The sequence below is a fragment of the Dunckerocampus dactyliophorus genome, chromosome 11, assembly GCF_027744805.1.
Source record: "Dunckerocampus dactyliophorus isolate RoL2022-P2 chromosome 11, RoL_Ddac_1.1, whole genome shotgun sequence".
NCBI classification, from domain to species: Eukaryota; Metazoa; Chordata; class Actinopteri; order Syngnathiformes; family Syngnathidae; genus Dunckerocampus; species Dunckerocampus dactyliophorus.
The window spans coordinates 2,877,339-2,889,550 of record NC_072829.1 but is presented as its reverse complement, the minus strand read 5'-3'; the positions used below and the strand labels follow the sequence as shown (position 1 = coordinate 2,889,550).

The window sequence follows — 12,212 nt, the reverse complement described above, 5'->3', positions numbered from 1 at the left end:
TAAATAATGTAAAACAAATGAACTTTTTTAAATGATATGTATGAATAGTCATTTATTTGTATTCATTTTATTTTTTATTAAAATTTTGAATTTTTTAATATATTTTTAATGTATTATGATTTATCTTTTATTCATGAATTACCCATTTAATTAAACTTCCATATATTTTACGATAATAAATGAAAATTCAACATTTTTATGTAATATAGTTATCATAAATAAGTAATGCAATTCAATAGTTTCATTTTTTATTTTATATTTATATTTATCTGTTTTTTTCCCATTTTTAAATTATTTAACCTAATTAATGTTTTAATAATGTAATATATTATTATGCTACCGTATTTTATGTGAATTGATTAATTAATTAATTGATTAAACTAAACTTTTATATATTGTACATTTATTTAAAAAAATATATCATTATAAATTAAAAAAAAATACAAATAAATACAAATATCTTCTATAAATAAAATAATTTCATTAATGAATTGGGTTAGATTTTTAAATTATTGAAATTGTTTTAAATCATTTCATTTTTTTATTTTCATTTTTTATTTTTGTATGAATTCAATAAATGATTAATGAAATGAGCCTTGTTTGGTAGCTTAGGATTCAGTGACCGTGGCGGACGGACGCGTCCATCGCTGGCGTTCATTAACCCGAGGCGGCACAGAGGCGCCAACTGTTCACACGGACGCGTTTTTGCTGACTCGCCATCGGGCCAACTTTTGGGTCGCGTCTTGAGTCAGCAGACTGAGAGACTTTTGATGAGTGCTTCTTTTTTTTCTCATTCGCTTTGCGCTGCCAGGAAGCGGAGTGAAGTCGCCGCAGTGAATCAAGAGATGGAAGTGACCGCCGACGGATTTTATAGAGCGGGAAAATCAATCAGCGTTGCAATATTTTTGTGTTAAAATGCGACATTGTTGTTTATTTGTGCAAGTCAGCACTGTTAGCCTCTGTGGTCAAGCGCATGCTTTTGCATTTCCACTGTTTACAAACAACTTTGATCGTTATGCAACTTCCTGTTTTGTCTCATTGATGACCGTCTTTATCACTGACAAAAAAAATAACATTGGAATGATGGGGAGCGGGCCTCGTGTGGTTACTTTCCTGTGAAACGCAAGCTGAAGTCGGGGAGAGAGGAAGGAAACGGGCCTCACGTTCTGACATCTGCAAAGCACCTGTCCCGAGCTGCACGCGCCTGGCAAGGTTTTATTTGCGTCGTATTCCAATTCGGTGTGTTGGGAACGCCGCTTGAGGTGTCAACGTGGACCAAAAACGGCGTCTCTTTGTTGAATTTTGGTGACGTTATGACCGATGTAGTTGTGTCTGGGGCGTGTCTCCATGACAGTAAGCAACATTTGTGCGGGTTATGTTTTGTAAAACGCGCCAGCGTACGTGTAATCCGCATATGCTCTCAGTTTTATCATCGTGTTTAATGACGTATGGGACAATTAGTTGCCAGGTCACGCCCGCGTTTTGCTTGATGGCGGCCACGTTTTTCAACCAATCTCGCTCAAATTTGACACACAGGTGCTCGTCCATCCCCTGAAGGCGTGTACCAAATTTTGTGACGAAAAGCTTCAGTGGCTGATTTGTAGAGATGTGTGAGAAATTTCAAAGTAGTCAGACTTTTTTGGGATTAAAACCATCGCCAACACAGGAGGGAGGGGGCATTTTTTGACATGAGTAGAAGCGTTAGCGTACGCAATCAAGTACATATTGTCACTGAACTGTGAGTCGACGACCCGTGAATCATTTTGGGCCCTGACCCGCAGTTTTGGAACACCTTTAACATGGTTGTACCGTCTTTTTCATCGTGTTCCGTTTAGCTGGTGAACCAAAAAAGCAGCCATGACAGCACGATAAACAGCATCAAGCTTATTACAACTTTAGTGCCATTAAACAATGTTTATACAGTCATGGGTAGGGGTGGGGGAAATGATGGATTCTTTGCCGATCATTAATGGATTGATAAATGTCAATAATCCATGCTGACGGAACCAAAACAACAGAACAAAAAGACAGAAAGTGGAAGTCCCGCCCGAAAAGTTTATGGTGGGCCACCTAAATGTACCAAAATGGCTGAGCGTAGACTCCGACTGACAAACTATTGGCGACAAAAAATGATGCATCGATAATCGTTTTGTCGTCGCATGTCAGGCCTCTGAATCGTAATCTCATCCAATCGTGAGGTGGCCAGAGATTCCATCCCTAGTCGTGGGGCGGACATTAAGGACCCCGTTTTAACGCCAACCTATCAGGTTTGGCGTTGAAATGTTTCAGATAAACATTGCCGATGCCAGGTGGGATACATTGTGGTGTTTCTAGTGGTGGGAAATGTCTAACTTTGCCACACTTTGTCACTTTTGTGTGTTTTGAGTGGATATAAATATTTATTTCGTTTTATTTGACATGATAAGTTTCATTTATTGTGTTGCATTGCATCAGTGTGTCACTAAATAGGCCTCGTGTGTGTGTGTTTGTGTGTGCGTGCGTGCGTGCGCATGCTTCCTGTCCCAGATCACAGCCGTGTGCAGAGAGGCGGCCCTGCTGGCCCTGCAGGAGGACATGAAAGCTCAGCACGTGGACGTCAGACATTTTGCGAGCGCCCTCGGCGTGGTCAGGCCGCGCGTCCCCGAGTCTCTGCTGCGCTCGTACGCCGCCTACCAGCAGAGGAACGCCGCCATGGACCCCGCCCCCCCCTTCCCGATGCAGTCTTAGAGGCACATCGCGTCGTAACTCATCATCATCATCATCGTCATGATCAATTTCGAAGAAGAAGAAGAATCATTTATTTCAATGATCATGTACATTAGTCTCACGTGCGCACACTTTTTTTTTTTAAATGAATACGTTTTAAATATATTGGCAATGTAATAATGTATTTGTGTTTTTAGCAGCTTATCTTGTCATTTTTAACACAAGCAATAAACTATATTATGGAAAAGTGAGCCCGTTTACTGCATCTGAACACACACAAATGATCTTTTTATTATTATTATTGTAATTACTACGATTAAAAGGATGACTCCCCTCAACCTTTTTTACACAATCTCCAATTTTATTAATTTTTTGTTATTACAAATGCTTATTACAAATTATTCTTACTTTATTATTTATAGTACTTGTTAATGAATGTGTTATGCAGTAATGTTGAAACATATATGATATATGTATATTATTTTTAATTAATTACATGTTTTACATGATTTAACTTCTCAATAAAATCTTACAGCTGGTTATGTTTTTTTTAAAACATTTTTTATATTATTTTTTGTTATTTTTGCTTACGGTACCTACAATTTTATTTGTTTTTTGTTATTACAAATGTTTATTACAAATTATTAATAGTTTATTATTTTAAATGCTTTTTTAATTAATTCATGATACAATATTATTGAAATATAGATTATGTAACTATTTTATTAATTATGTTTTTTACATTATTTAATTTCTGAATAAAATCTTGATTCAGATTTTTTAAAAATATATTTTTAGTTTTTAAAAATCTGTTTGTTTTTTTTTTATTTCTGTCTTACATTTTGGAGGTGATCCAGAATTTATTTCTAAACGTTATTTTTTACTTATTCAAAAATAAAGATTTTTTTTTACATGATTATTATTATTTTCCATGTTTAGTAGATGTGTGGCTCATAAAGCAAGTTGGGCATATCCACATTAACTATAAAGTTTTTTCAGTGTAAAAGTTTTAATGTTTGACTAATTGACGCCCAAAAAAAGACATTGTTATGAATGCATTTTAATTTGCCATCATTTTGAAATGCTGTAGTGTTAACATCTTAACATTTATGTATTCTTCAGTGTGTCTTCTTCATGGATTAGCTGTTGTGAGGCAGTGTGAGTGCGGTGGCGTTGATGCATGACACTGAAAAACATTGACTCTGTGTTCTACTTTCTCTTTTCTCGTCTTGTTTCATCTCGTCATGCATCCGGATGTGGAACATCCGAGACAGAGGAGCACACTGCACACGGGGGGAGGGGCCGGCAGTGGGCGGGGCAAGAAAATGAGTTGGTTATTTTTAAGGTGGACTGGAAATGATCGCTGGAACAGTCAGCGTATTACTAATACCACCACTACTAGTACTACTACTCCTACTTGTACGACTCACCACGATGACATGATTGCACCGTGAGACATCCACTAATGCTTTCATAATAACATCCATATGTCACAAAATACTAATGCGAGCTAATATGCATTAGCTTGTTGCTGTTTCAATGTACAGCAGGTTTTCACTTACTTACTTTATTGTGACATACATACGTAATCATGATGAAAATATATCTTATTTTCATAAATGAATCCATAGATTTATACTTGTTTTCACCATTACTACTTCGACTGTCGGAAACCTGTACAGGAAATGTTGTATTTAGCTACGCCTCTTGTTGTTAGCTATTCAGCTAGCTCGGTCGCTCACGTGCTAGTATAGTAAATATACCGTATGCACTAAAATACACCACAACATTTACATTTACCTATTAAGTCAACATTTAATAGCATGTTTACATCATGTCTTCAATGTAGTGTAGTACAAACGCAAAGTATTATAGTATTTAGGTGTACTGTAAATGTACTGTAACTGTATAGTATAAATGTGTGGTATAAAAGTGTAGTAAAAATGTGTATTATTAAATATATAGTATAAATAAGATATGCCTTTATTAGTCCCACAAGGGGAAATTTGTAGTATAAATGTGTAATATAAATGTTAAGTATAAAGGTGTAGTATAAAAGTATGTAATGAAGATGTAGTGTAAATGTGCAGTATAAATATATATAGTATGTTATAAATGTGCAGTATAAATATATATATATTATAAATGTGCAGTATAAATAAAAGTATGTTATAAATGTGCAGTATAAATATATATATATATATATATTATAAATGTGCAGTATAAATAAAAGTATGTTATAAATGTGCAGTATAAATATATATAGTACGTTATAAATGTGCAGTATAAATATATATATTGTGTTACAAATGTGCAGTATAAATATATATATATATGTTATAAATGTGCAGTATAAATAAAAGTATGTTATAAATGTGCAATATAAATATATATAGTACGTTATAAATGTGCAGTATAAATATATATAGCATGTTATAAATGTGCAGTATAAATATATATACAGTCAAACCTGTCTTAGCGGCCACCTTTATAGAACAGCCACCTGCCTATAGCAGCCACTGAAAAATCCCCCCCAGCAAATTTACATGTTATAGACCCTGTGTATAGCAGTCACCTGTCCAACGCAGCCAGCAGCCACCCATTTTGTCTCCCTTGGTCAATATCTGACCGCATATAGCGGCCAAATTACCGACTCAAGTAGAAGCTTCATGCACGAAAAAGTTTTGTTTTTCAATCAATGAAGGCGTCGTGTGTAGACTTTAATTACTGAGTCCTAGCTCAGTCACAATCATTCACAAGATCCACACAAACTGTCAGTTGTTCCACATAAAAAAGCCGTCTTCTTTTGAGCTTGCTATTTCCTGGTCAAACATGTAACTTTAAGAGCATTTGCACCAAAACATTACCGCAAAGTAGGCTGGGAACAGGACGTGCTCCCAGCGACCCTACAATAAAAAAAAAAAAAACATATGCTAGCATGCATGCGGCAGCGGGAGCAAAACTGAGTTCGGTTGTACTTAACTGAAGTATTTTATCAGTTATCAGTTATTATTAAGCCTCTAGCTTCCTTTTAGTAAGTAAAAACCTTGGCTATGATTGCACTACATTGTCATGTAGACCTACAAAGTACACTTGGAAGAACAAGAGGTGAATAAATGTATTGCAACTGATGTGAAACTGATGAGGGGTAGGATTAAATAAGCTTTGCTTCTTCCTACTCCTTTTTGGACATGCAAAATTGTGAATTGTACTATGTGATGTGCTACTGTTTGACTCATGCATGTTCAGGATTAAAACCATGAACCATGATAATAACAAGCCTCGTAGTGCTGTACAACTTTTATCCGCAGTCCGCAGTGCCCTCTACTGGTCAACATTATTATTATTATTATTATTTTCCCTTTTTTTCCTTTTTTTTCCTTTCCTGGTCAACATTCAAACTGGACGCCAACCTGTCTATAGAGGCCACCTGTCTATAGCAGCCACTTTTGCAGACTCCTTCTAGTGGCCGCTATAGACAAGTTTGACTGTAGTATGTTATAAATGTGCATTATAAATATATATATATGTTATAAATGTGCAGTATAAATATATATATATGTTATAAATGTGTAGTATAAACATATATATGTTTTTTGAATGTGCAGTATAAATATATATATATATATGTTATAAATGTGCAGTATCAATATGTATATGTTATAAATGTGCAGTATAAATTTATATATGTTATAAATGTGCAGTATAAATATATATAGTATGTTATAAATGTGCAGTATCAATATATATGTTATAAATGTTCAGTATAAATATATATATGTTATAAATGTGCAGTATAAACATATATATGTTATAAATGTTCAGTATAAATATATATGTTATAAATGTGCAGTATAAATATATATAGTATGTTATAAATGTGCAGTATAAATATATATGTTATAAATGTGCAGTATAAATTTATATATGTTATAAATGTGCAGTATAAATATATATATATATATGTTATAAATGTGCAGTATCAATATGTATATGTTATAAATGTGCAGTATAAATATATATAGTATGTTATAAATGTGCAGTATCAATATATATGTTATAAATGTTCAGTATAAATATATATATGTTATAAATGTGCAGTATAAATTTATATATGTTATAAATGTGCAGTATAAACATATATATGTTATAAATGTTCAGTATAAATATATATGTTATAAATGTTCAGTATAAATATATATAGTATGTTATAAATGTGCAGTATAAATATATATGTTATAAATGTGCAGTATAAATTTATATATGTTATAAATGTGCAGTATAAATATATATGTTATAAATGTGCAGTATAAATATATATAGTATGTTATAAATGTGCAGTATCAATATGTATATGTTATAAATGTGCAGTATAAATTTATATATGTTATAAATGTGCAGTATAAATATATATGTTATAAATGTGCAGTATAAATATATATAGTATGTTATAAATGTGCAGTATCAATATGTATATGTTATAAATGTGCAGTATAAATTTATATATGTTATAAATGTGCAGTATAAATTTATATATGTTATAAATGTTCAGTATAAATATATATATGTTATAAATGTGCAGTATAAATATATATGTTATAAATGTGCAGTATAAATATATATATGTTATAAATGTGCAGTATAAATATATATATATGTTATAAATGTGCAGTATAAATATATATATGTTATAAATGTGCAGTATAAATATATATGTTATAAATGTGCAGTATAAATTTATATATGTTATAAATGTGCAGTATAAATATATATGTTATAAATGTGCAGTATAAATATATATAGTATGTTATAAATGTGCAGTATAAATTTATATATGTTATAAATGTGCAGTATAAATATATATATATGTTATAAATGTGCAGTATAAATATATATAGTATGTTATAAATGTGCAGTATAAATTTATATATGTTATAAATGTGCAGTATAAATATATATATATGTTATAAATGTGCAGTATAAATATATATATGTTATAAATGTGCAGTATAAATATATATGTTATAAATGTGCAGTATAAATATATATATATGTTATAAATGTGCAGTATAAATATATATATGTTATAAATGTGCAGTATAAATATATATATGTTATAAATGTGCAGTATAAATATATATATGTTATAAATGTGTAGTGTAAACATGTCTTGTAAAATGTACAAGTTTAATGTTTGAGTAAAGTTGAGTGTCTTTTACCAAAAATGACCAAAAACATCCCGAACGTTCCTGAAAAAAACATATGTGACGTCACGTTGCGTCACGCCATTATTCACCAAGCCACAAGAGCGGAAGTGCGCGCACGTTCTCTCGCGCCACCTTAAAGACGCGCACGGCGGCGCGCACGCAGGCCCGCTCGCATGTGTCCAATGAATGACGAGCGGATGTAATGTATCCTTTGCGAGGGGGCGTGGCCTAAGCAGCAAACACTGCTGCCACCCCCTCATCATTCATTCACACCCCGCAGCCCCGCCGAGCAGGATCCATCCTGACGAGCTCACAGACATTGGACCGAACCTCCGCGAGCTTTCAGCCTCTTTCACCTTCACTCACACTTTGCAGACTCCTCCACTCCGGACTCGTATCAAGCTACGTCCTGGTCGGAGTTCGGCCTCCTTCTCGCTTGTCTTCTTCCACGCTAAAAAAAAAAAAAAGTGCGTGTTTTTGGGGTTCTTTTTGCGCAGTTACACTATGGATTTACTGGCTTTTTCCCGCCGGGAGCAATGAACTTTGCAAGCAGGAAAAGAAGAGAATAAAAGTCGGAATACTGCAAGGAAAAGGATATTCGTACTTTGGATTAGCAGGCAGTGTTCGGCTGCAGCGTTTCCCTTTTGGATGGACTTTTCCTGAACTGCCTGCTTGATGGATTGGAGCCTATGGACGCTTGCTTATAGGTAAATAACACCTTTTTCAACCTTATCCACGCGTTTTTTTACACATTGGTGACAACCTAACTCACTTTCGGACACTTTCACGCACATTTAAAGCTCCCGTGTCCGACTTGTGTGCGTTTAAAAGCGCTTTCAAGTGTCTTTAAATGTCGCTTTTGGAGATAAAGTTCCACGCGTGCATGTGTCTTCCGTGCCCCTCCCCCACCGAGTTTGTTTTCATTCATAACTTTCTATTTGCATGCGAGACTTTACTGCACAAAATGGTGTGCATTTGACCGCCACGGCGCGGGGGAATTGTTTGGAATTGACAGCAAAGCAGCAAAAAAAGCGTTTATTTGCCAGTCAAACGCTTCAAATGGACGCATTTGCTCCTTTTTAAAGTTAGGAAATGTAGTGAAATAATGCACAGAAACGCTCCAAGCGACGTTTTAAACGTCATGTGCGCTCACTTTCTTCATCAAGTCGGGATTGTTTTTGCTCCTCGTCCCTGAAAAGCGTCTTTTCGGGGGGTGTAAGTCATAGAATACTAAGTGAGGCCGCTCATTTAGTCGTGTCCTCATTTCGTGGCGGGGCTGCATTTAAATGTTAACTAGTCATAGAAATGCAAATGAGGAGGGGAAGTGTTTGCTGGTAGGCCTCGGTGGAGTTGACGTGCGTATTGGGAGAGGAAAAAAAAAAGTACTTTCAAGATGCGATCAAAAGTGAGGCTGACAGGAAGGAAGTCTTTGCTATGACGAATGTTGGAAACGTGTACTTGACTTCTTCTTGGTCTGCGCCCCCCACCCCCACCCCCCGGCAGGTTTTCCGATGCATGCCAAGTCCACGGTGAATGTCGGAAGTGGTGATCCCCCCAGATGGAGCTCCAAAGTCAACATGGCCCCGGCGGTTCATTAGTGGTGATCCAGCAGCCTTCCCTGGAGAGCCGCCGGAGGTCGGATTACGAGCGGGAGTTCCAGCATGCCGCCATCCTCTCCCTGGACCAAATCAAGGCCATCCGCTCCAGCAACGAGTACACGGAGGGGCCCTCGGTGGTGCGGCGGCCCCCGGTGCCCCGCATGCCCTCCAGGCCCCACGAGAAGCAGGAGAGGACTCACGAGGTCATCCTGGTCAATGTGAACAACAACTATGAGCACCGGGCACCTGGGCACCACCACCATGTCGGGGTGGTGGGGGGACAGCATAACGGCGGGTCCCGGGTGCCGGGCCTCAGCCGCTCCACAAGCACGGGAAGCGCTGCCAGTTCAGGGAGCAACAGCAGCGCCTCCTCCGAGCAGGGACTCTTGGCACGCTCGCCACCCACCAGACTGAGCTCGGAGCGGCCCGTGCGGACTCAACCCAAGCCCAAGGGGCTCGCCCAGCCCCAGCTAGGCCCCAATTTCCCCCAGGCTCCTGTCAAAGGGAAACCGGACTTGTCCAGCCCCGCCAAGGGAGCCCCGGTGTCGCCTGCCTCCGGGCACCAGTTCATCTGCGAGCGCTGCGCCAAGTGCAAGTGCGGAGAGTGCACGGCGCCCAGGACCCTGCCATCGTGCCTGGCGTGCAACGGCCAGTGCCTTTGCTCGGCGGAGAGCGCGCTGGAGCACGGCACCTGCATGTGCCTGGTCAAGGGCATCTTCTACCACTGCTCCAACGACGACGAGGGGGACTCGTGCGCCGACCACCCCTGCTCGCTGTCGCACTCGCACTGCTGCTCGCGCTTCCTGTGCATGGGATTAATGTCGGTACTCTTCCCCTGCCTGCTGTGCTACCCGCCCGTCAAGGGCTGCCTGAAGGCATGCCAGGGCTGCTACGACCGGGTCAACCGGCCCGGGTGCCGCTGCAAGAACTCCAACACTGTGTATTGCAAACTGGAGAGCTGGGCCCCGCAGAACCAGGAGAAGCCCTCCTGATGGTCTACCCCCGAGAAAAAACCCATCCTCCCTTCTTGTGTGGATTTTACGCTGACGATAATGACGATACTAAGAATGTTTATCGAGCATTCCAAGCACCTCCCGCCCGTCTTCCCTCTTCAAAGCCCCCGAGGAGCCAAGCAAAGGAGTAACCACTCGATTCTTTTCTTCTTCTGGATCAGGACCGTGTTTTTACACACCAGTGTTTGCCTTAACCCCCCACCCCCATCCATCCTCGCTTCTCAACTGCCATTTCTCCTCTAGATGTCTTCTAATCTGTGAAGGACCACCTTTGAGGGCGCTGATGTAGCTGTTACCTGGCGTTCATAGCCAGCAGGTGTATTTTTTTATGCTGATGTTGCATTAACAAAAGCACATCCATCTCATTTAGTCTCCATCTGTTCCCGTGTCTTGGTGTCATTTCTTGTGTGTGTACATTGTAAGCTCAAACACAAAACCCATCAAAGGAATTCTGGCTTTTTTTTTCTTTAAAGGAAAAAATGTCTGTTAAAACATTTTTTGTTGTTTTGTTGTAAAAAAATATATTTATTATGTGAAGCTCTATTATTTTATGATATTTATTGCAAGAGACAGTCTTAAATTTACTCATGTCTGAATATAACAAAAAATATCAAATACTTAGTGAAAAAAATGAAAGGTGGCACAAAGGAAAAGTATGTTAACTTTAATGCAGAAAATATATGAATGAATGGAAAAAAAGCGCTGTGTGGTGTCTTAATTGTGGGGGGAAACGCTTTGCTTTTCTTTGCAGCTGAGCAGTGCTAGCCAACGAGCTAAAAGCCCGAGCTGTCAACTGCAAAGTCCAACGTTGCTCTTAAGGCATCGGGGAGTGATATTTACCGGCGCACCGGCTGGCATCCGTGACAATGAAGGTCATTGGCGTCTTTGCAAGCAGCGAGCCGCCATGTTTGTGACAGGAAGTAGCTCCGCTGCTTTTACGTTGTCCAGCACAATCAGATCGGGATGCTCCCAAACTCCCTGGGCGCTCCCGACCATTACGAGGCTGCGGGGGCCACCTGTTCAAAGATAATAAAACGCCGGCTGTCAATGCTGGGCTTTTATGGTGTATTCTCTACCCCCCCACCCCCCCTTCTTCCTTTTTTCCAGCCACACTCACCCATTTGTCCGCCTCTTTTTGTCAGGGAATTTATCACTTGGGTCTGTTGACCCCCAAACTGACACCCATCCCCCGACCGGCCCCCAGGGGATGAGGTCATCACTTTGAAAGTTGGTTGGTCAGCTAGAAATACCAACACAAATCAGGAAGTCCTCAAAACAAAAGCCTTGTAGAAACCAGGTTTGTCTTTTGGAAGGAACGCTAAAAGGTGCTTTTATTCGTTTTTATTGCCTTTTTATAGATTTTTTAAAAAAGTTGGTTACAGTTTGCAGATGAGAAGGTAAACAAGGAAGCATCGCATTACTTTTGCTGTATTTTTGCTTCGTCAGCACTTCGTATTAAATGGACCATTGAGACCAAATGGGCCTCCTGTACTTAAATGCGCTAACCACCCCCCCCCCCACATACACACACACACACACACACACATACCCCCACCCTTTTTTTGTGGGGGGTGGTATGTACCGTTTGTTGACCTCGATGGTTAAGAGTGGATTAGTGATTTGTCAATTTCCTGTCGTCTTTCAGAGAGATGCAACTCGAGCCGCCTTTGACTCCTGGATGACAGGGT

General features: G+C 38.6%; 2 protein-coding genes across 2 annotated transcripts in view; both read left to right on the top strand.

Annotated features, from left to right (window-relative positions):
* The window catches only part of spata5 (spermatogenesis associated 5), a 120,336-nt gene extending 117,393 nt beyond the window's left edge, over positions 1-2,943 (top strand). The window contains exon 17 of the mRNA XM_054791891.1: positions 2,527-2,943. Coding sequence (XP_054647866.1) covers positions 2,527-2,727 — 201 coding nt within the window. The 3' untranslated portion in view covers positions 2,728-2,943. The remainder of the gene's footprint in view (positions 1-2,526) is intronic.
* Positions 2,944-8,198: 5,255 nt separating this feature from the next.
* On the top strand, positions 8,199-12,008 carry spry1 (sprouty homolog 1, antagonist of FGF signaling (Drosophila)). The gene is made up of 2 exons (XM_054792032.1): positions 8,199-8,620; positions 9,417-12,008. The coding sequence occupies exon 2, from the start codon at positions 9,472-9,474 to the stop codon at positions 10,501-10,503; it is 1,032 nt and encodes a 343-aa protein (XP_054648007.1). The 5' UTR covers positions 8,199-8,620; positions 9,417-9,471; the 3' UTR covers positions 10,504-12,008.
* The last annotated feature ends 204 nt before the right edge of the window (positions 12,009-12,212 follow it).

What these genes read in the sequence shown, in the direction of transcription:
- spry1 (XM_054792032.1), top strand. Translation starts at nt 9,472, where the DNA reads ATGGAGCTCCAAAGTCAACATGGCCCCGGCGGTTCATTAGTGGTGATC.